This window comes from Oncorhynchus kisutch, linkage group LG18 (assembly GCF_002021735.2).
Source record: "Oncorhynchus kisutch isolate 150728-3 linkage group LG18, Okis_V2, whole genome shotgun sequence".
NCBI classification, from domain to species: Eukaryota; Metazoa; Chordata; class Actinopteri; order Salmoniformes; family Salmonidae; genus Oncorhynchus; species Oncorhynchus kisutch.
The window spans coordinates 66,797,650-66,819,878 of NC_034191.2; the positions used below are offsets into that span (position 1 = coordinate 66,797,650).

Consider the following 22,229-nt stretch of genomic DNA (forward strand, 5'->3'; position numbering starts at 1 on the left):
GAAGTGTAGGACTAAAACTTGTCACTGAATATTTGATATAATAAATGTCTGACTGGTATATTGCCTCCTAATATATGTACTTTGCCTGGTGAAATCAGAACAGAAATCAGCATCAGTCAATTTCTTTCTTATCAGCATGTCTGTGATTCCTCATGAGTTTAGCAGGATTCACAACTCTGTTCTGTTTCTTCTTGATTGTGTGTGCGGGTGTGTGTGCGTGCACCTGCAATATGTCTCTGCTCGTACAACTTTAGAAATATTTAACATCCAAATTTGATATGAGCTTGGTGACTTTGGGAGTGTGTGGTGAGATCCGTCTGTCGATCTTCCCCCTACCTCTGACAGCTGTCGAGCTCACAGGCGTCTCCCAACTGAGTTTGTGTGTGTATCTGTGTTTAACATTGGGTTTAAGTTCTAAAAATAGTAGTTAACTGACAGATCTGTCTGAGGATAACCATATCTGTACCTGCATTGCCTTTGAAATTATTTTGTCTCTCTGCTGCAGCCCTATGAGTCCTAACCTTGAGGTAGAGGATCTGAGGAGCCAGCTGAGGACTAGAGACAGAACCATCCTTTGTCTGGAGAGAGACATCAAGACCTTCCAACTGGAGAATAACACACTCAACAAAACTGAGGTATGGAGGAGAGAGTCACACACACGCTGACACTGGGATACGGAGGAGATACAGAGAAGCGAGGAAGCACATTCTGAACTGCAACCATCGTGCTTGTTCTGGTCTTTTTAATTCCTTATTCCTTGATACCGATGGAACAGTTTTGTTGTTGTTGTAGTATTTTTTTTCTTGGATGTGGTAGTTTTTACGATATTGCTGTGGCAGTGTAGCCAGCAGCGCTACATGTGTTGTGTGTTAAAGCGTGTGCTCAGCGTGTGATGAATGACTTACATGTCCAGCCCCCAGGTTACAAAATGGCTGCCCAGATTAAACCAGGGAGTTTTACAGCTTTCCCACACCTCCTTATGAAGTGTCACGAAATTACACCCACTGCTGTTTAACTGCATGGGGCTAGCGCTAGCACACTATTCTCTCTCTCACGCTCTCTCCCTCTCTCTCTCTAAATTCTTTTTCACCCATCTTCACACAATACCCCATAATGACAAAGTGAAATCATGTTTTTAAACATTTTTTGCAAATTTATTGAAAATTAAATGCAGAAATATCTCATTTACATAAGTATTCACACCCCTGAGTCAATACATGTTAGAATCACCTTTGGTAGTGATTACAGCTCTGAGTCTTTCTGGGTAAGTCTCTAAGAGCTTTGCACACCTGGATTGTACAATATTTGGACATTATTCTTTTAAAAAATCTACAAGCTCTTGTCAAGACGGTTGTTGATCATTGCTAGACAGCCATTTTCAAGTCTTGACATAGATTTTCAAGCCAATGTTAAGTCAAAACTGTTATTGTCCTGCTGAAAGGTGAATTAATCTCCCAGTGCCTGTTGGAAAGCAAACTACTCCTCTAGGATTTTACCTGTGCTAAGCTCCAATCCATACATTTTTTTTATCCTGCAAAACTCCCCAGTCCTTAAGGATTACAAGCATACCTATAACATGATGCAGCCACCACTATGGTTGAAAATATGAAGAGTGGTACTCTTAATGTTGGGGCGGCAGGTAGCTTAGTGGTTAGAGCGTTGGACTAGTAACCTAAAGGTAGCAAGACTGAATCCCCGAACTGACAAGGTAAAAAGCTGTCGTTCTGCCCCTGAAAAGGGTAGTTAACCCACTGTTCCTTGGCCGTTATTAAAATAGACTTATTATGGCTGCAGGGGCAGTATTGAGTAGCTTGGATGATAGGTGCCCAGAGTAAACGGCCTGCTCCTCAGTCTCAGTTGCTAATATATGCATATTAGTATTAGTATTGGATAGAAAACACTGACGTTTCTAAAACTGTTTGAATGATGTCTGTGAGTATAACAGAACTCATATGGCAGGCAAAAACCTGAGAAGAAATCCAAACAGGAAGTGAGAAATCTGAGGTTGGTATATTTTCAACCCAGGCCCTATTGAATTCACATTGGGATATGAATGAAGTTGCACTTCCTAGGGCTTCCACTAGATGTCAACCGTCTTTAGAAACTTGAATGAGGCTTCTGCTGTGTTGTGGGACTGAATAAGAGCTGAGTGAGTCAGTTTACTGGCAGAGAGCCATTTCCTGGTCACGCGCATTCCACATGATATCGACTTGCGTTCCATTCCGTTGCTTCTGTAGACACAAAGGAATTCTCCGGTTGGAACTTTATTGAAGATTTATGATAAAAACATCCTAATTATTGATTCTATACTTAGTTTGAAATGTTTCTTCGACCTGTAATATAACTTTTAGAAATTTTTGTCCAAACGTACGAGCGTTTGGATATGTGTACCTAACGCTAACAAAAGTTGCTACTTGGACATAAATAACGGACATTATCGAACAAATCAAGCATTTATTGTGGAACTGCGATGCCTGAGAGTGCATTCTGATGAAGATCAAAGGTAAGGGAATATTTATGTCATTTCTGGTTTCTGTTGACTCCACAACATGGTGGCTAATTTGATTAATTTTCTGAGCGCCGTCTCAGATTATTGCATGGTTTGCTTTTTCCGTAAAGTTTAAAAAAAATCTGACACAGCGGTTGCATTAAGGAGAGGTATATCTATAATTCCATGTGTATAACTTGTATTATCATCTACGTTTATGATGAGTATTTCTGTTGAATCGATGTGGCTATGCAAAATCACTGTATGTTTTTGGAACTAGTGAACTTAACGCGCCAATGTAAACTCAGATTTTTTGATATAAATATGAACTTTATCAAATAAAACATACATGTATTGTGTAACATGAAGTCCTATGAGTGTCATCTGAAGAAGATCAAAGGTTAGTGATTAATTTTATCTCCTCTTTGGCTGGGAAAATGGCTGTGTTTTTCTGTGGTTTAGTGGTGAACTGTGGTGGGATTAACAACAAGATTACCCACTCTGTCAATTACGTTAGTATTGCGGAGTAATTACAATGTTGTTGATCAGTTCTCCCATCAGCCATTAAACTCTTTAACTGTTTTAAAGTCACCATTGGCCTCATGGTGAAATCCTTGAGCGTTTTCCTTCCTCTCTGGCAACTGAGTTAGGAAGGACACCTGTATCTTTGTCGTGACTGGGTGTATTAATACACAATTCAAAGTGTAATTAATAACTGCACTGTGCTGAAAGGGATATTCAATGTCTGTTAATAATATTATGTTTTATCTACCAATATGTGCCCTTCTTTGCGAGGCATTGGAAAACCTCCCTGTGGTTGAATCTGTGTTTCACTGCTCGACTGAGTGACCTTACAGATAATTGTATGTGTGGGATACAGAGATGAGGTAGGCATTCAAAAATCATGTTAAACACTATTATTACACACAGAATGAGTTCATTACATTTATTATGCGACTTCCTATGCAAATTTTACTCCTGAACTTATTTAGGCTTGCAACAAAAGGTTGAAATATTTATTGACTCAAGACATCCCAGCTTTTCATTTAAAGATGTCTCAACATATTTAAAAATGTCTCAACATAATTCCGAGTTGATATTATAGGGTATGATATTATATTGTGTGGAGGATAGTGACACACCTCAATTTAATCCATTTTAAATTCAGGAAAACGTTGTAAATACTTCACAGATTATGTCATCTCTATTGCACTCCACACTGCCCATTCCCACCTGGACAAAAGGAACAGCTATGTGAGAATGCTATTCATTGACTACAGTTCAGCATTCAACACCATAGTGCCCTCAAAGCTCATCACTAGGCTAAGGACCCTGGGACTAAACACCTCCCTCTGCTACTGGATCCTGGACTTCCTGACGGGACGCCACCAGGTGGTAAGGGTAGGTACAAACAAATCTGCCACACTGATCCTCAACACAGGGGCCACTCAGGGGTGCGTGCTCAGTCCCCTCCTGTACTCCTTGTTCACTCATGACTTCATGACCAGGCACAACTCCAACACCATCATTAAGTTTGCCAATGACACAGCAGTGGTAGGCCTGATCACAAGCAACGATGAGATAGCCTATAGGGAGGAGGTCAGAGACCTGGCTGTGTGGTGCCGGGACAATAACCTCTCCCTCAACTTGATCAAGACAAAGGGAATGATTGTGGGCTACAGGAAAAGGAGTACCGAGCACACCCCTATTCTCATCGCTGGGGCTGTAGTGGAGCAGGTTGAGAGCTTCAAGTTTCTTGCCGTCCACATCACCAACAAACTATCATGGTCCAAACACACCAAGACAGTCGTGAAGAGGGTACGACAAAGCTTATTTCCACTCAGGAGATTGAAAAGATTTTGCATGGGTCCTCAGATCCTCAAAACATTTTACAGCTACACCATCGAGAGCATCCTGGTTGCATCAGTGCCTGGTAATGCAACTGCTAGCTCTCCAACCGCAAGGCACTACAGATGGTAGTGTGTACCGCTCAGTACATCACTGGCTTTCTGCATTCCGGGACCTCTATACCAGGTGGTGTCAGAGGAAGACCTTAAAAATTGTCAAAGGCTCCAGCCACCCAGTCATAGACTGCTCTAGTCAAAGACTCCTGAACAGCTAATCAATTTGCTAATCATTCAAGCAATGATTAGCAATTTGATTAGCTGTTCAGGTGTCTTATGGCTTGGGGGTAGAAGCTGTTTAGAAGCCTTTTGGACCTAGACTTGGCGCACCGGTACTGCTTGCCATGCAGTAGCAGAGAGAACAGTCTATGCCTAGGGTGGCTGGAGTCTTTGACAATTTTTAGGGCCTTCCTCTGACACTGCCTGGTATAGAGGTACCCAAAAATGTCTGCAGCATTGAAGGTCCGCAAGAACACTGGCCTCCATCATTCTTAAATGAAAGAAGCTTGGAACCATCAATACTCTTCCTAGAGCTCGCTGCCCGACCTAACTGAGCAATCGGGGGAGAAGCTCCTTGGTCAGGGAGGTGGTCAATAACCCAATGGTCACTCTGACAGAGCTCTAAAGTTCCTCTGTGGAGATGGGAGAACCTGGCACCATTCCTACGGTGAAGCATGGTAGTGGCAACATCATTCTGTGGGGATGTTTTTCAGGGGCAGGGACTGGGAGACTAGTCAAGATTGAGTGAAAGATGAATGGAGCAAAGTATCGAGAGATCCTTGATGAAAACTTTGATGAAAAGTCTCTGAATGACCTTGAGTAGCCCAGACTTGAACCTGATCTAAACTCTCTGGAGAGACCTGTAAATAGCTGTGAAGCAACGCTCCCCATCCTACCTGACAGAGCTTGAGAGGATCGGGAGACACTTTGTATGTATTATTTCTTACATTGTTAGCCCAGAAAACCTTAAGTGTTATTACATGCAGTCGGGAAGAACTATTGGATATCAGAGAGACGTGAACTTACCAGCAGAACCAGTACTACGACCAGGAGTACGACCTTCCCAAAGCGGATCCTTTGTCTGTGTTACGAATCCCTTTTGGCCCGACAGTCTAGGGGGGATGGTAATGAGACCCGTAACATAACTCATGCAAATTATAATTGTGACAAAGTAAAAGTGTGAACGAAATAACCACGACAACAAATCTACCGTCAAACTCCAGGTTTATTTATAAACACACGGTAATGGGGGGGGGGGGGGGGGGGGGAAGCAGGAAAAGGGGCTGAGCTGGACCCAAGGAAAGAAACAATAAATATACAAAAACACCCCATAGCTAGACTAGCCTAATTTAACAACAGCTAACTAACTAACCAAAAATACAGTGGGTGGTCTGCCCAGTTCTAACTAGTGTATTTAACAAAGTTCACCTACTGGTAGTGTATGCCCATGGGCGACTTGTCTTGGTTTCCCCCTTTTCCCACCAGCAACAAACAAACACCATAACCAAAAACAATACTCACAGGTGATGACAAAGTGCTATGGAGGTGCTCAAACAAAAGAGAGGTTAAGACACAAGGCGAGAGTGAAACACAGAGACCTACAGACATGGCATTTACAGAGAGATTGAGCTCTAGAGCAAACAAATTATGGGGTTTTTAAACCATGGGGAAGGAACTGTGATAGGGTAGGAAATAGGAGGAGGTGTGTCTTCTGATTGATGATTGATTGTTGACTGATTGGGGAGTGATGATTTTCACCTGTGAGGGGAGAAGGAGAGAAAAGAAACACACACAGGATACACACACACAGGATAACTGTATCCGTAACACTCCCACCCTTAAAAGAGCAACCCTAGGGGTTGCGACTACAGTATTTCCATGAATACTCACAACAAAGCAACAACCTTGCAAAACATACAGAAATCATTTTCACACACGAGACAAAGCATCTGCCAACACATTATCAGAACCCTTTTTGTGGCGGATCTCCAATATAACAGTATACACAATCACTGGTAGGGCACTGGAACCAATGTATACTTCAAAGTATTGCAGAGCCAACAACAAAGGAAGAGCTTCTTGTTCTATTGTCGCATAGTTTGTTTGACATTTATTACATTTACGTGAAAAATAACAAACGGGATGATCCACCCCACTCTTGTCCTGCTGCAGTAGAACAGCACCAGCACCTCTGGCACTAGCATCTACCTCAAGTTTGAACGGTTGTTCAAAATCTGGAGCAGCAAGTACAGGTGTACTACATAAGAGTGCTTTCGCTGATTCAAAAGCTCTCTTACAATCAGGGGACCACACAAATGGTCTTGCCGGACTAAGCAAATCGGTCAATGGAGCAACTACCACAGAGAAATTTTTACAGAAGCTACGGTAGTAGCTAACCATCCCTAAAAAGCGGCATAGCTCTCGTCTGGTGGCAGGTGCAGGGAATGCAGTTATAGCCAAGACCTTGGCATCAACAGGGCGCACCTGTCCATGGCCAACCTCTTTACCGAGATAGGTAACAGTAGCCTTCCCAAACTCGCACTTTGCCAAGTTCAGGGTTAGAGAAGCAGCTGCCAACCGTTCACATACTACCCTTAGCGAGTCAACATGATCTGACCACTCAGACAAATAAATCACTAGGTCATCAAGGTATGCACTACAATTAGGAACGCCAGCTAATACGGAGTTAACCAGTCGTTGGAAGGTGGCTGGTGCATTTCGCATCCCAAAAGCCATGACTGAGTACTGTAGGAAGTTGTCTGGGGTCACAAAGGCAGAAATCTCAGAAGCACGTGAATTTAACGGAACCTGCCAGTAACCTTTTAAGAGATCTAACTTAGTTACATACTTAGCAGCACCAATAGTGTCGATACAGTCATCCAGTCTGGGTAACGGGAACGAATCTGGCATTGTGACAGAATTTACCTTTCGATAATCCGTACATAACCTGGACGTACCATCAGGTTTAGGAACTAGAATGCAAGGAGAACTCCAAGGGCTTGAACTTGGCTTAGCCAGGTCATTCTCCAACAAATATCTCACCTCATCCCTCATTATCTTTCTCTTGGAAGCGTTGATACGATATGGGTGTTGCTTGATAGGTGTCGCATTTCCAACATTAATGTCATGTTCCAACACATTTGTGCGAGTAGGAACGACATTAAAGAGACATGGAAAACTGTGTAGTAGCCTCACAATATCATTAGCCTGTCCATCCGTTAAATGAACCAGACCTGACTGGATAGACAGCAGCATTTCTGAGTTGGGCAATCTAACACACTGCTGTTGAGTGTTGCGCAACTCCAATCCATCATCATCATCATCATCAATATGACAGTCCACTATGATAGCAGTAGTAGCAGAGGAGACAGCAGTACCTTCCTCTGTTTTTGAACTCTCTGTGTGATGGGTCGGGTGTGGTAAGCTTTCAATATGTTAATGTGACACACACAAGATTGGCGTTGTCTATCAGGAGTTTGAAGCACATAGTCAGTTTCACTTATTTTCTTTTAAATTAAATAAGGACCAGAGAAACGAGCTGACAGTGAAGATCCTGGAACAGGTAATAACACCAGTACTTGGTCACCTGGCTGTAGTGGACGAGAAACAGCCTCTTTATCATAGTGTCTTTTCATGCTCCTCTGTGAGGAAGACAGAGCTTCCTTTGCGAGAGCACAAGCTTGGTGTAGGCGCTCACGAAAGTGACTAACGTAGTCCAACACATTCTCATCTCTGGTACACAACTCTTGGGACAATAACTGTTCTTTAAGGACTTTCATTGGTCCTCTCACTGTGTGAACAAACACTAGTTCAGCCGGGCTGAAACCTAGGGACTCCTGCACAGTTTCACGAGCAGCAAACAAAACTAGAGGAACTCCCTCATCCCAATCTTTCTCAGATTCCAAACAATATTTACGTAGCATAGACTTCAGTGTCTGATGCCATCTTTCAAGCGCACCCTGAGACTCTGGGTGATAGGCGCTTGACACACGGTGCGTAATTGACAAGGATTTTAACACCTGCTTGAAGAGCTTGGATAGGAAATTGGTACCTTGATCGCTTTGTACCACCTTAGGTAACCCGAATGTCGTGAAGAATTTTATTAAGGCTTTACTCACTACCGGGGCTGTAATCCTTCTCAGAGGAATGGCCTCGGGGTATCTTGTAGCCATACACATTATCGTTAACAAAAACTGGTTACCCGATTTTGTCTTCGGTAACGGTCCGACACAATCAACCACCACATGCTCGAATGGTTCACCTATGACAGGTATGGGACAAAGAGGAGCGGGAGGAATAACCTGATTTGGTTTTCCTGTTATCTGACATGTGTGGCATGTCCGACAGAACTGAGCCACATCTTGTTTTAAACCCGGCCAAAAGAAATGTCGAAGGATCCGATCATAAGTTTTTGTGATTCCTAAATGACCAGACCACTGGTGATCATGAGCAAGGGATAACACATTTTGTCGAAAGGCTGTAGGAATCACTATTTGGTAAACAGCATTCTAATCTCCACCCGTGTCAACATGGGATTTCCATTTACGCATGAGGAGATTACCATCAATGAAGTAAGCCACGTTCTTCATCTTTACATCTTCCAATAAGACAACACTAGAAAAACATTTAGCAAGCTTGTTGTCAACCTTTTGGTCAGCAATCAGCTGCTCACGAGTGACTGGTAACTGTATTGCCTCAGCAATAAGTTCAACGTTCTTTGATTCTTTCCTGGGCTGTTTGTCAGAGGTGATCAGCTTCTCAGAGGTATCACACAATCCATCTTCTTGATCAACCTCTTTGAACAGAACAGTGTTCGACAAATCTATCACGTCACCCTCTTGTCATGACTGAGCACGAGTGACAGCACAAGCGGGGAACACATGTGGATAACTCTGTGCCAACTCATTCGAGAGAGAGTGGTCACTTTTATCCAATACTTCCAATACGGGTACTACCTTTCCTCCGGCAATATCGTTACCCATGATAAAGGTCACACCTTTCACTGGCAACATAGGACGTACCCCCACTCTGAATATTCCACTGATTAACTCAGAGTGTACTTTCACAAAGTGCAATGGCACTGGGACAAAACCCATTTCAATACCCTGCACTAACACACTGGAACCACAGTATGTATCGTCTGATAAGGGCAACACATCAGACAATATAAACGACTGTGCCGCACCAGTATCTCGAAGGATTTTAACCGGTCGCTGAGACGCTTCGTCATTCGTTAGGGACACAAACCCCTCGAAAATGAATGGTTCATAACTGCGGTCGGGGACTGAGACTTTCAAACTACAGTTACCCTGAGGCACCTGTTTTGTTGCAGACCTCACAACCGTACGAATTAGAGCAACACCTGTTGGTGGCTTGGCACGAAGAGGCATCCCTTGTTTGCGTTTAAGCAGGAAGCAATCATTAATCATATGTCCTACTTTATGACAATAGAAACAGGGACGCTCATTCTTCTGGCGTGCTTGATATACTACTGCTGGCCGACTAGGGCTAAAGGTAGGAAACTCAGTGGCTCTACTCTCAGTTTGAGCCGAAAACACACTCTTGTGCGTCAACACAAACTCGTCTGCCAACACAGACGCTTCAGCCAGGGAGGATACTTTCTGTTTGTTTAGGTAAACTACAATGCGTTCACGTAAGCAATTTTTAAACTCTTCCAACAAGATTAACTCCCGGAGAGAGTTTAAATCAGTTACCTTACTAGCAGCATGCCATTTATCAAACAGATTTCCCTTGTCTCTAGCAAATTCCACATAAGTCTTACTAGAAGACTTTCTATGAGACCTAAATCTCTGTCGGTATGCCTCAGGCACAAGCTCATAGGCACGAAGAACAGTAGCTTTGACCACTTCATAATTCAAACTGTCCTCTAGAGGTAGCGCTGACAAAACCTCTTGGGCTTTACCAGTTAATTTACAATGAAGTAATAGACACCATACCTCTTCAGGCCATTTCAATGCTACGGCTATACGCTCAAATACACAAAAATAGGAGTCAACCTCTGACTCTCTGAACAAAGGTACTTAGGCAATCTGCCTACTAATGTCAAACGTGTTTGAGGACACAGCAGGTGAGGACGGCTCACAAACAGGCACAGTAGGAACGAAGGCTAGCCTTGCTGTCTCTGCCTCCAGTTCCATCTGGCGCATTTTGAACTCCAACTGCCTTTGTTCTCTGTCTGCCTCAATTTTACACATCTCCAACTGGAGAGTTTCTCGCCTAATTTGGGCCCTCTCTTCCACCTCCAGTTGGAACTGTGCTAAACGGACATCCCTCCTGGCATCACCATTTGACAGTGGGGAGAGTGGATCAAAACGGGACAATGGGGCTGGTGTTTTAGCCTCTCCCTCATTATCAGACACCAATGGGCTTACAGGAGCAGCAACATCCCCTACAGGGGTAGTAGACTCAGGCAGCGGTAACACAAGCACCTGCTCTTCCAACAATACATTTAATACTAGCTGTTTAACCTCCGCCTTAACTAAACTCTGCGGAAACGATATTGAATAATGGTCAGCCAAGGTCATTAAATCAACTCTACGACATTTGTCAAAAACCTCCCACGAAGGGTTATCCAAAAAGGATTTCAAATCAAAAGTAGTCATTTTACACTACTTCACAAGTGCCAAAGAAAATAGCAAACACTAATGCTACTTCAGCTATGACGCTCAACACTGAACTATACCACTACAACAATCTACATGAGCGGCATGGGTGTCAGTTATGACAGATCCCAGATGAGCCCCCACTTATGTTACGAATCCCTTTTGGCCCGACAGTCTAGGGGGGATGGTAATGAGACCCGTAACATAACTCATGCAAATTATAATTGTGACAAAGTAAAAGTGTGAACGAAATAACCACGACAACTGAAATCTACCGTCAAACTCCAGGTTTATTTATAAACACACGGTAATGGGGGGGGGGGGGGAGCAGGAAAAGGGGCTGAGCTGGACCCAAGGAAAGAAACAATAAATATACAAAAACACCCCTAAGCTAGACTAGCCTACTTTAACAACAGCTAACTAACTAACCAAAAATACAGTGGGTGGTCCGCCCAGTTCTAACTAGTGTATTTAACTAAGTTCACCTACTGGTAGTGTATGCCCATGGGCGACTTGTCTTGGTTTCCCCCTTTTCCCACCAGCAACAAACAAACACCATAACCAAAAACAATACTCACAGGTGATGACAAAGTGCTATGGAGGTGCTCAAACAAAAGAGAGGTTAAGACACAAAGCGAGAGTGAAACACAGAGACCTACAGACATGGCATTTACAGAGAGATTGAGCTCTAGAGCAAACAAATGATGGGGTTTTTAAACCATGGGGAAGGAACTGTGATAGGGTAGGAAATAGGAGGAGGTGTGTCTTCTGATTGATGATTGATTGTTGACTGATTGGGGAGTGATGATTTTCACCTGTGAGGGGAGAAGGAGAGAAAAGAAACACACACAGGATACACACACACACAGGATAACTGTATCCGTAACAGTCTGCAACTCCCAGGACATTCAAACTGATTCTAGAGGCCGACCCAAAATAACGCTGCCGGATTAGAGGGTACCAGAGTGGTCTTCTCGTGTGGCTTCTGATGCGCGCACACCACCCACCGCTTCTGAGTATATTAATCGCTAATGTCCAATCCCAAGTTAACAAAGCCGACAAAATTAGGGTAAGAGTTGCTTTCCAAAGAGATATCCGGGATTGTAACATACTCTGTTTCACGGAAACATGGCTAGCTTCGGACATGCTGTCGGAGACAGTACAGCCAACGGGATTTTCAGTGCATCGCGCCGACAGGAATTAACACCCCTGGTAATAAGAAGGGCGGGGTGTGTGTTTCATGATTAACGACTCATGGTGTGATTGTAACAACATACAGGAAGTCCTTTTGTTCACCTGACCTAGAATTCCTCACAATCAAATGCCGACCGTATTATCTCCCAAGAGAACTCTCCTCTGTTATTGTCACAGCTATGTAAATCCCCCCACAAGCGGATACCAAGACAGCCATCAAGGAACTTCCCTGGACTTCATGCAAACTGGAAACCATATATCCTGAGGCATTTATTGTAATTTAATTTTAACAAAGCTAATTTGAAAACAAGGCTACCTAAATTCTATCAGCATATCAATTGCAGTGCACGAGCGAGTTACACGCTCGACCATCAAGGCCCTCCCTCCTCCTTTTGGCAAATCTGACCATGACTCAATTTTGTTGCTCCCCTCCTATAGACAGAAACTTAAACAGGAAGCACCCGTGCTTAGGTCTATCCAACGCTGATCTGACCAATCGGATTCCACGCTTCAAGACTGCTTCAATCACGTGGATTAGGATATGTTCCAGGTAGCCTCAGATAACAACATCAACATATATGCTGAGTCAGTGGGCGAGTTTATAGGAGATATGTTGTACCCACAGTGACTATTAAAACCTTCCCTAATCAGAAACTGTGGATTGATTGCAGCATTCGTGCATAACTAAAAGCACATACAACCGCATTTAATCATGGCACTGCAACTGGAAATATGGCCAAATACGAACAGTGTAGTTATTCCCTACATAAGGCAATCAAACAAGCAACGTGTCAGTATAGAGACAAAGTGGAGTCGCAATTCAACGGCTCAATCTCGAGAAGTATGTGGCAGAGTCTACAGACAATCACGGATCACAAAAAGAAAACCAGCAACGTCGCGGACATCGACGTCTTGCTTCCAGAAAAATTCAACAACTTCTTTGCGCACTTTGAGGACAATACAGTGCCACCAACGCGAACCGCCACCAAAGACTGTGGGCTCTCCTTCTCTGTGGCCGACTTGAGTAAAACATTTAAACGTGTTGACCTTCGCAAGGCTGCCGGCCCAGACGGCATTCCTAGCCGTGTCCTCAGAGCATGCGCAGACCAGCTGGCTGGTGTGTTTATGGACATATTCAATCAATCCCTATGCCAGTCTGCTGTGCCCACATCCTTCAAGATGGCCACCATTGTTCCTGTTCCCTAGAAGGCCAAGGTAACTGAACTAAATTACTATCGCCCCGTAGCACTCACTCCTGTCATCATGAAGTGCTTTGAGACTAGTCATATCACCTCCACTCTATCTGTCACCCTAGACCCACTTCAATTTGCTTACCGCCCCAATAGGTCCGCAGACAATACAATCGCCATCACATCTGGACAAGAGGAATACCTATGTAAGAATGCTGTTCATTGACTACAGCTCAGCATTCAACACCATAGTACACTCCAAACTCATCATTAAGCTTGAGTCCCTGGGTCTTGACCCCACCTATGTGACTGGATCCTGGACTTCCTGACGGGCCTCCCACAGGTGGTGAAGGTAGGAAACAACATCTCCACTCCGCTGATCCACAACACTGGGGCCACACAAGGGTGCGGGCTCAGCCCCCTCCTGTTCTCCATGTTCACCCACGACTGCGTGGGCAACTCAATCATCAAGTTTGTAGATGACACAACAGTGGTAGGCTTGATTACCATCAATGACAATACAGCCTACAGGGAGGATGTGAGGGCTCTCGGAGTGTAGTGTCAGGAAAATGACCTCTCACTCAATGTCAGCGAAACAAAAAGTTTGATCGTGGACTTCATGAAACAGCAAAGGGAGCACCCCATATCCACATCAATGGGACCGCAGTGGAGAAGGTGGAAAGTTTTAAGTTCCTCAGTGTACACCGATAAACTGAAATGTTCCATGCACACAGACCGTGTGGTGAAGAAGGCACAACAGCACCTCTTCAACCTTAGGAGGCTGAAAAAAATGTGACTTGTCACCTAAAACCGTCACTAACTTTTACAGGTGCACAATCGAGAGCATCCTGTTAGGACTGTATCACCACCTGGTACGGCAAATGCACTGCCCACAACCGCAGAGTTCTCCAGAGGGTGGTGCGGTCTGCACAACGCATCACCAGGGGCAAACTACCTGCCCTCCAGGACACCTACAACACCCGATGTTACAGAAGGCAAAAAAGATAATCAAGGACAATAACCACCCGAGCCACTGCCTGTTCACCCCACTTCCATCCAGATGGCGAGGTCAATACAGGTGCGTCAAGGCCATCAGATTGTTAAACAACCATCACAAGCACATTAGCCACTTTAATAAATGGAACACTAGTCACATTAAGAATGTTTACATATCTTGCATTACTTATCTCATATGTACAGTGATTTGTCCTTTAAAAGTTTGCAGTGTACAAGCACAGCTTGCATGGTGACGCAGAATTCTATGGCACGTTATTTAAGTGTCAACCACTGTTACCATTAATACCATTAATGCTAGTTCATACTAGTTTGACTAGAGAATTTAAAACCTTTTTTGTAAGAACATAGTAAATGGGACAGATTTTAAGAAATGTTGCTTTATTCATTTGACTAATATTATGGTTTCTATTCCAAGAAAAACGAAAAAACGTCTGGGTTTCCATAAAATATGGTGCTGTACGACGTTACGATCGGGAGTAGGCTATAGTACTAAGCTATTTAGCTAAAGAATCCCATGTCGTGCTGTCACGTGGGACACCGGGGTTCAATTCCCCGATGGGGAGGAAGGAGTAGGCAGTCCTTGTAAATAATAATTTGTTCTTAACTGACTTGCCTAGTTAAATATAGGTTACACTAAGGGCATAACATTTCTACACCCTAATTGTATAATTGTAGTCTAACCAATACCCAAACGGAGATTCAGTCAAAATAAACATCTAATTATTTTATCAAGACCAGTCCCCATGCTTGTCTCAGAGCAGCACAAAACAGTGCTGAAAGTTGTAGGCTATTGCTTCAAATCCTATTGCTTCTAACTTCAATATGCTCTTTAAATAAATAAGACCTACACCACTTTTAACAGCACATTACTCAACACTAGTGAGACTCATGTCGCCTACGTTAGGCCTACAGTATATCTAAAAATATGACGTGACTCTCCGCCAATAATTACATATAGAGGATTGGAGGATTCTAAATTAAAACCAAAATCCGCCTCATGGGTCTCCCGGTGGCGGCCGGCACGGGTATCAAACCTGCATCTGTGGCAATGCGCCACTGGGGAAGCCCCATCCACAAAGTATCAAAATACAGTGAGGCATTGGTAAAGGTAATGGGCTATTATAATACTGTACATGGTGTCCAGGTCAGGATAACCAAAAAATGTCCTCTTTAATTATGGCTGAGATCCCGTTAACGGGATCGACTAGATAACAGCCAGTGAAAGTGCAGGGCGCCAAATTCAAACAACAGAAATCTCATAATAAAAATTCCTCAAACATACAAGTATTACACACCATTTTAAAGATAAACTTGTTGTTAATCCCACCACAATGTCTGATTTCAAAAAGGCTTTACGACGAAAGCATACCATGCGATTATGTTAGGTCAGCACCTAGTCGCAGAAAAACACAGCCATTTTTACAAGCTAAAGAGAGGAGTCACAAAAAGCAGAAATAAAGATAAAATGAATCACTAACCTTTGATGATCTTCATCAGATGACACTCATAGGACTTCATGTTACACAATACATGTATGTTTTGTTCGATAAAGTTCATATTTATATCCAAAAATCTCAGTTTACATTGGCGTGTTATGTTCAGTAATGTTTTGTTTCCAAAACATCCGGTGATTTTGCAGAGAGCCACATCAATGTACAGAAATACTCATAATATACATTGATAAAAGCTATATGACTGGGCCATCAAGTTGATAATATATAACGATATTTTGGAGGTTATTTTGTTTTCAAAAAACTGAAAGTGAGTAAAGGGCAAAATAATATTTCTAAAGGCCAAAACATTATTTCTGTTTTTTAGAGGGAGAGAAATGCTGGGCCAATTGTGCACTGCCCTATGGGACTCCCAATCACAGTTGGATGTGATACATAATAATAATGATAATACTTTTTGTTGTATTATTTGTTTTGTCTTTTCTGGTGGATTAAACTGAAATTGCAACCAGTCACAGCCGGTTGTGATACAGCCAACCTAACTAAGAAATACATTTGATGATAGAATTCTCCCCCTACCCTCCTTCCAGGCAAGTCTATTGTCCAGCTACCTGCTAATAGCCATAATGGCGCTGTATAACATTACCATGTGTGTTTGAAAGAGTATTTTCCAGTAAGCAACAATTTGTTTACCTTCATTAGACAACTTTGTTACAATATTTCTGTAATTCAGTGATATTTATTCCCATAGTAATTCGTTATGGATCCATAACTAAATAAACATTGGCATTTTGAAAGAGTATTTTTATCATTATTTTATTAACGAAAGCATAAAGATGCTGATGAAGAAATACAGTATTGTACAGTATATGCTTTTACATTTGGATAATAAAGCATTTAAAGCATTTTGAAGATATAAGCCACTGGCATTTGTTTATTAGGCTATAGCAGAACAGCATAACGGTCCGGACGGCCCTTGCTGTGCCTGGTGAGCAGTTGGGTTAGACACAAATAATTTATATCTATCTCCAATTACTTTCCAATTACAATTTACAAATGTGTGCTTTTCACGTCATTTTTCGTTAAATCCAGTTCGGATTTAAGGACAACTTTTGACTGATGCCTTTAGTGAGAGGCCTAATGCTTTAATATTTAATCATATCTACCCTCCGAATTTATATCTAAGGGGCATTTTAGTTTGAACGTGCAGTCTGGCACTAAGAACAGCGGGAACGTTTCCCTAGTCAGTGACAAAATTAGTGCAATGCCCCTTAAAGTTTTGCTCTGTGCTACCCAGTGGGGCAGGGTGGGGGTCTTTTTGTAAATAAAGCCAGTTTATTATTTTGAATGATTTATTTCTGTTTTTAGAGGGAGAGAAACCAAAAACCTACAGTCATCTCACGGATCTCCCAGTCGAGGCCATCACGGGTATTGAACCAGCATCTGTAGCAACACAGCTTGCACTCAGATGCAATGTCTTAGTCCGCTCCACCACTAAGGCGCTGTACTACGTGACCTGTCGGCAGTAGGCTACAGTACTACAGAGACACAGTAGCGCCTTGGGACCCAAAAGCATAATCAGTGCTCTAACAACCCCTTGCGCTGTTCTGGAGCAAAGAACTAGTGACGCAGGGTACCGTTCTAAACCACAAATTACCTCTGTCCCGCAGCATAATCACAACATTTTAGTGGAGCAACCACTGTATATACAGTATACTGAATACTACACTATACTGAATACTACACCATCTATACTATCTATTGCATCTTAGCCACTCTGTCACTGCTCATCCATATATTTTCTACTTATATATTCTTACCCATTCCTTTACTAGATTGTGTGTATTAGGTTTTGTTGTGGAATTTGTTAGATATTACCTGTTAGATACTGCTGCACTGTCTGATCTAGAAGCAGAAGCATTTCACTACACACCCAATAACATCTGCTAACCATGTGTATTTGACCAATACAATTTGATTTGATTTGATACAGGTGTGCCAAGCTTGTAGCATCATACCCAAGACTCAATGCTGTAATAGCTTCCAAAGGTGCTTCAACAAAGTACTGAGTAAAGTGTCTGAATACTTATGTAAATGTGATATTTCAGGTTTTTGCTTTGTCATTATGGTGTATTGTGTGTAGGTTGATGAGGGGGAAAAATTCTTTAATCCATTTTAGAATAAGGCTCTAACATATTTTTTTTTTAAGTCAAGGGGTCTGAATACTTTCCAAAGGCACTGTATGTTCTTATAGAAAATTGTAGTATTTCTGTGTGGTCTCCCCTCAGCTTTCCAAACAGAAGCATAGGATGAGACAGCTAGAGGAGGAGGAGTCGGAACAGAGGAAAGCAGAAGAGGAGTGGAGGAAGAACACAGACAGAGAGAGCTGGAGAGGAAGAGGGAGGAAGACGAAAGGAAAGAGAAGCAGAGGAAGAGAGAGGAGGAGAGAAGGAAAGAGAAGCAGAGGAAGAGAGAGGATGAGAGAAGGAAAGAGAAGCAGAGTAAGAGAGAAGAGGAGAGAAGCAGAGGGAGAGAGAGGAGGAGAGAAGGAAAGAGAAGCAGAGGATGAGAGAAGGAAAGAGAAGTAGAGGAAGAGGAGAGAAGGAAAGAGAAGCAGAGGAAGAGAGAAGGAGAGAAGCAGAGGAAGAGAGAGGAGGAGAGAAGGAAAGAAGCAGAGGAAGAGAGAGAATGAGAGAAGGAAAGAGAAGCAGAGGAATAGAGAGGATGAGAGAAGGAAAGAGAAGCAGAGGAAGAGGAAAGGAAAGAGAAGCAGAGGAAGAGAGAAGAGGAGAGAAGCAGAGGAGGAGAGAAGGGGAGAGAAGCAGAGGAAGAGAGAGGAGGAGAGAAGGAAAGAGAAGCAGAGGAAGAGAGAGGATGAGGGAAGGAAAGAGAAGCAGAGGAAGAGAGAAGAGGAGAGAAGGAAAGAGAAGCAGAGGAAGAGAGAAGGAAAGAGAAGCAGAGGAGGAGAGAAGCAGAGGAAGAGAGAAGGAAAGAGAAGTAGAGGAAGAGGAGAGAAGGAAAGAGAAGAAGATGACGAGAGAGGAGGAGAGAATGAAAGAGAAGCAGAGGAAGAGAGAAGGAAAGAGAAGCAGAGGAAGATGAGAGAAGGAAAGAGAAGCAGAAGATGAGAGAAAGAAAGAGAAGCAGAGGAAGAGAGGATGAGAGAAGGAAAGAGAAGCAGAGGAGAGAAGGAAAGAGAAGCAGAGGAAAAGAGAGGATGAGAATATGAAAGAGAAGCAGAGGAAGAGAGAAGAGGAGCGAAGGAAAGAGGAGCAAAGGAAGAGGAGAGAAGGAAAGAGAAGCAGAGGAAGAGGAGAGAAGGAAAGAAGCAGAGGAAGAGAGAGAATGAGAGAAGCAGAGGAAGAGAGAAGACGAGAGAAGGAAAGATAAGCAGAGGAAGAGAGAGGATGAGAGAAGGAAAGAGAAGCAGAAGTTGAGAGAAAGAAAGAGAAGCAGGGGAAGAGAGGATGAGAGAAGGAAAGAGAAGCAGAGGAAGAGAGGATGAGAGAAGTAGAGGAAGAGAGAGGATGAGAGAAGGAAAGAGAAGCAGAGTAAGAGAGAAGAGGAGAGAAGTAGAGGAAGAGAAGGAAAGGAAGAGAAGCAGAGGAAGAGAGTGGATGAGAGAAGGAAAGAGAAGCAGAGGAAGAGAGGATGAGAGAAGCAGAGGAAGAGAGAAGATGAGAGAAGGAAAGAGAAGCAGAGGAAGAGAGAGGATGAGAGAAGGAAAGAGAAGCAGAAGTTGAGAGAAAGAAAGAGAAGCAGGGGAAGAGAGGATGAGAGAAGGAAAGAGAAGCAGAGGAAGAGAGAGGATGAGAGAAGGAAAGAAAAGTAGAGGAAGAGAGAGGATGAGAGAAGGAAAGAGAAGCAGAGTAAGAGAGAAGAGGAGAGAAGTAGAGGAAGAGAGAAGGAAAGAGAAGCAAAGGAAGAGGAGAGAAGGAAAGAGAAGCAGAGGAAGAGAGTGGATGAGAAGCAGAGGAAGAGAGGATGAGAGAAGCAGAGGAAGAGAGAAGATGAGAGAAGGAAAGAGAAGCAGAGGAAGAGAGGATGAGAGAAGCAGAGGAAGAGAGAAGCAGAGGAAGAGAGAAGATGAGAGAAGGAAAGAGAAGCAGAGGAAGAGAGAGGATGAGATAAGGAAAGAGAAGCAGAGGAAGAGAGAGGATGAGAGACAACATGATGAGGACCAGAGACTGAAAGAGGAGGAGCACAGAAAGAGAGAAGAGAAGTGGAAGAAGAGAGGAGGAACAGAGAGAGGCCCGGGCCCTTGCCAGGAAGGAATGGGAGGAGATTGCATCCAATTTGAATGCTGAGGTAAGGGGTGAGGTAGATTAGATTGGTACCCTTAGGCACAGATATTGGATCAGCTTACCATCCCTCCATCCTATCCTTAAACATTAGGCAGAAAAATTATAAAATGACCTTAGTTCAGTGTCTTGGGGCAACTGTTTGGCCCTGAGGTGACCAGAGGGATGAGGAGTCTTTCAACCATATGGCCCAGTTAATGTGGGGGCTCTCTCTTTCTCTCCCCCTTCTTCTCTTTCTCTCTCTCCATCTTTCTCCCTACAATGTGGTTAATGTCCCATGTACCTTCACTCATACATTCTATGCATTTTTCATGATCCCCTCCCTTAATGGGCTATGTAATGGAATAAGCACCACCACACCCAGTCATAGACAGAAATGTCATTAGGAATATTAGAATACTTCTGCTTATATGAATATACAATGCGAGAACATGGGCAACATAACTGCCATTAGGGTGCAATCTTCATAACCACTCTCTCCCTCTTTCAATATTCTTTCTTTCATTCACTCTTTCATTCTGTCTCTCTTTCCTCTCCCTTGGTGTTTGTTCCGTTGTCTATTGTTAGTTCTAAGGTCAGGGTAGTTAAGGTTAAGACTATGGTTAGTTGTTGAATCACATTTGTTGTTCATAAATCACTACACTTGTATTCTATTCTAATATGGCCAGATCACAACCTTGGCATGACTCACAATACTTTCTCTACCTCTTGGTCAGCCACACACACACTCAATGTCATAAGGTTAGAAGCTCAATGTCAAGGGGATAAATGATTTAAACAACAACCCGTAAACCTTTCCTTATATGGCGTTAGTGACATGTGCCCCTCAGTTCTCTTAGTTTTATTAGAGCCTTCTGTCAGTTTGGTGTTTTTTTTATTTAAAATTCTTCTTGACTGTCCAGCTTTTATTTTGGTCATTGTTAGTTCTCAAAGATTATATTTTTGAAAAACATAGAAGTCTAGGTCCATTATCTTTTCTACATACTTTGTATCTGGTTTTAGTCGTTTTAGTTTACAAGGAAAATGTTTTTACATTCCAAGATGAATCAATAAATACAAAATATTACACTCTTTGGACTTAAGCGACCCGAAAAAACTTTTGCCAGAAAACTTCCTGCATTAGAGTCGGTTAGGTGAGTCAGATTTAGCCACTTCCTGTGTGGATAGAAAGCCATAGTTTTATTTAGCCTAGCTTAGGATGCACTTTATATAATGATTGGTTATCATCCGGGACTTGGGTTCATAAATAAGGATTAGTCATAGAAGTGATTTTGAAGTGTGTGGTGACAACATTTCAGAGTTTCATCTTGCTCGAAAAGGAGATCTTTTATTATCTAAATTCAATACTCAAACTTCATGGTTGCTCTTTCTGTCTCTTTTGTCTCTCTTGTCTCTTTCTGTCTCTTTTGTCTTTGTCTCCTCTTCATTTTGATAATGTTCAGCCACATTCTTCATACTTCTCCTTTTCTCACGTTGAAGGTCTTTTGCCTTTCTCCTCCGTTGTGTAAACCAAACAAAATACAGTAAACGACAAAAACAAGCAGAAAAAGAACGGGTGAGTCATGTTAATTCAGACCCTAAGACATCCCCCCCCTCCCTCATCTTAGCACAACCGCTCAAAATGAATCTACAAAGTATTGATTTGCGAGGAAAGCGTTAGCCTCACGATGCAGCCGCATATTAATACTGCTGGCCTTGTCTTCCGTCTCCTACTTACCGCTCTTCATATCTTCATAATTGATTAATGTTCCTTTGTGAAGTACAGATGAATAATGCATTACTCGGCTCGCTTCCCTGCGGCTGACGAGAGCATGTTTAATTTCACTGAATGAAGCCGAGCTCTAGCTTTTGTCCTACTCGTGTGCTGTCGTAGTGTGTTGTGTGTTGTACAGAGACAGGAGTGGTCACTTGTGTGTTGATGCTTTGAGAAGGTGTCTCCTTGAGCTGACAGAGAGCAGGGGTCTCAAGGCGTGGCCCCCCGCCTTTTGATTTGTATCTATCCAATATACATACTGTATCTAATTCACTTGTGGTTTTAACACCAGCCTCTATGAATATAAT

At 42.8% G+C, this 22,229-nt stretch overlaps 1 protein-coding gene across 3 annotated transcripts in view; it reads left to right on the forward strand.

Moving 5' to 3' along the window:
* The window catches only part of LOC109878541 (golgin subfamily B member 1), a 163,341-nt gene that overhangs the window by 23,721 nt on the left and 117,391 nt on the right, over window positions 1–22,229 (forward strand). For all 3 annotated transcript variants that reach the window (XM_031796515.1, XM_031796516.1, XM_031796517.1), the window contains one exon: window positions 506–635. In XM_031796515.1, coding sequence (XP_031652375.1) covers window positions 506–635 — 130 coding nt within the window. The remainder of the gene's footprint in view (window positions 1–505; window positions 636–22,229) is intronic.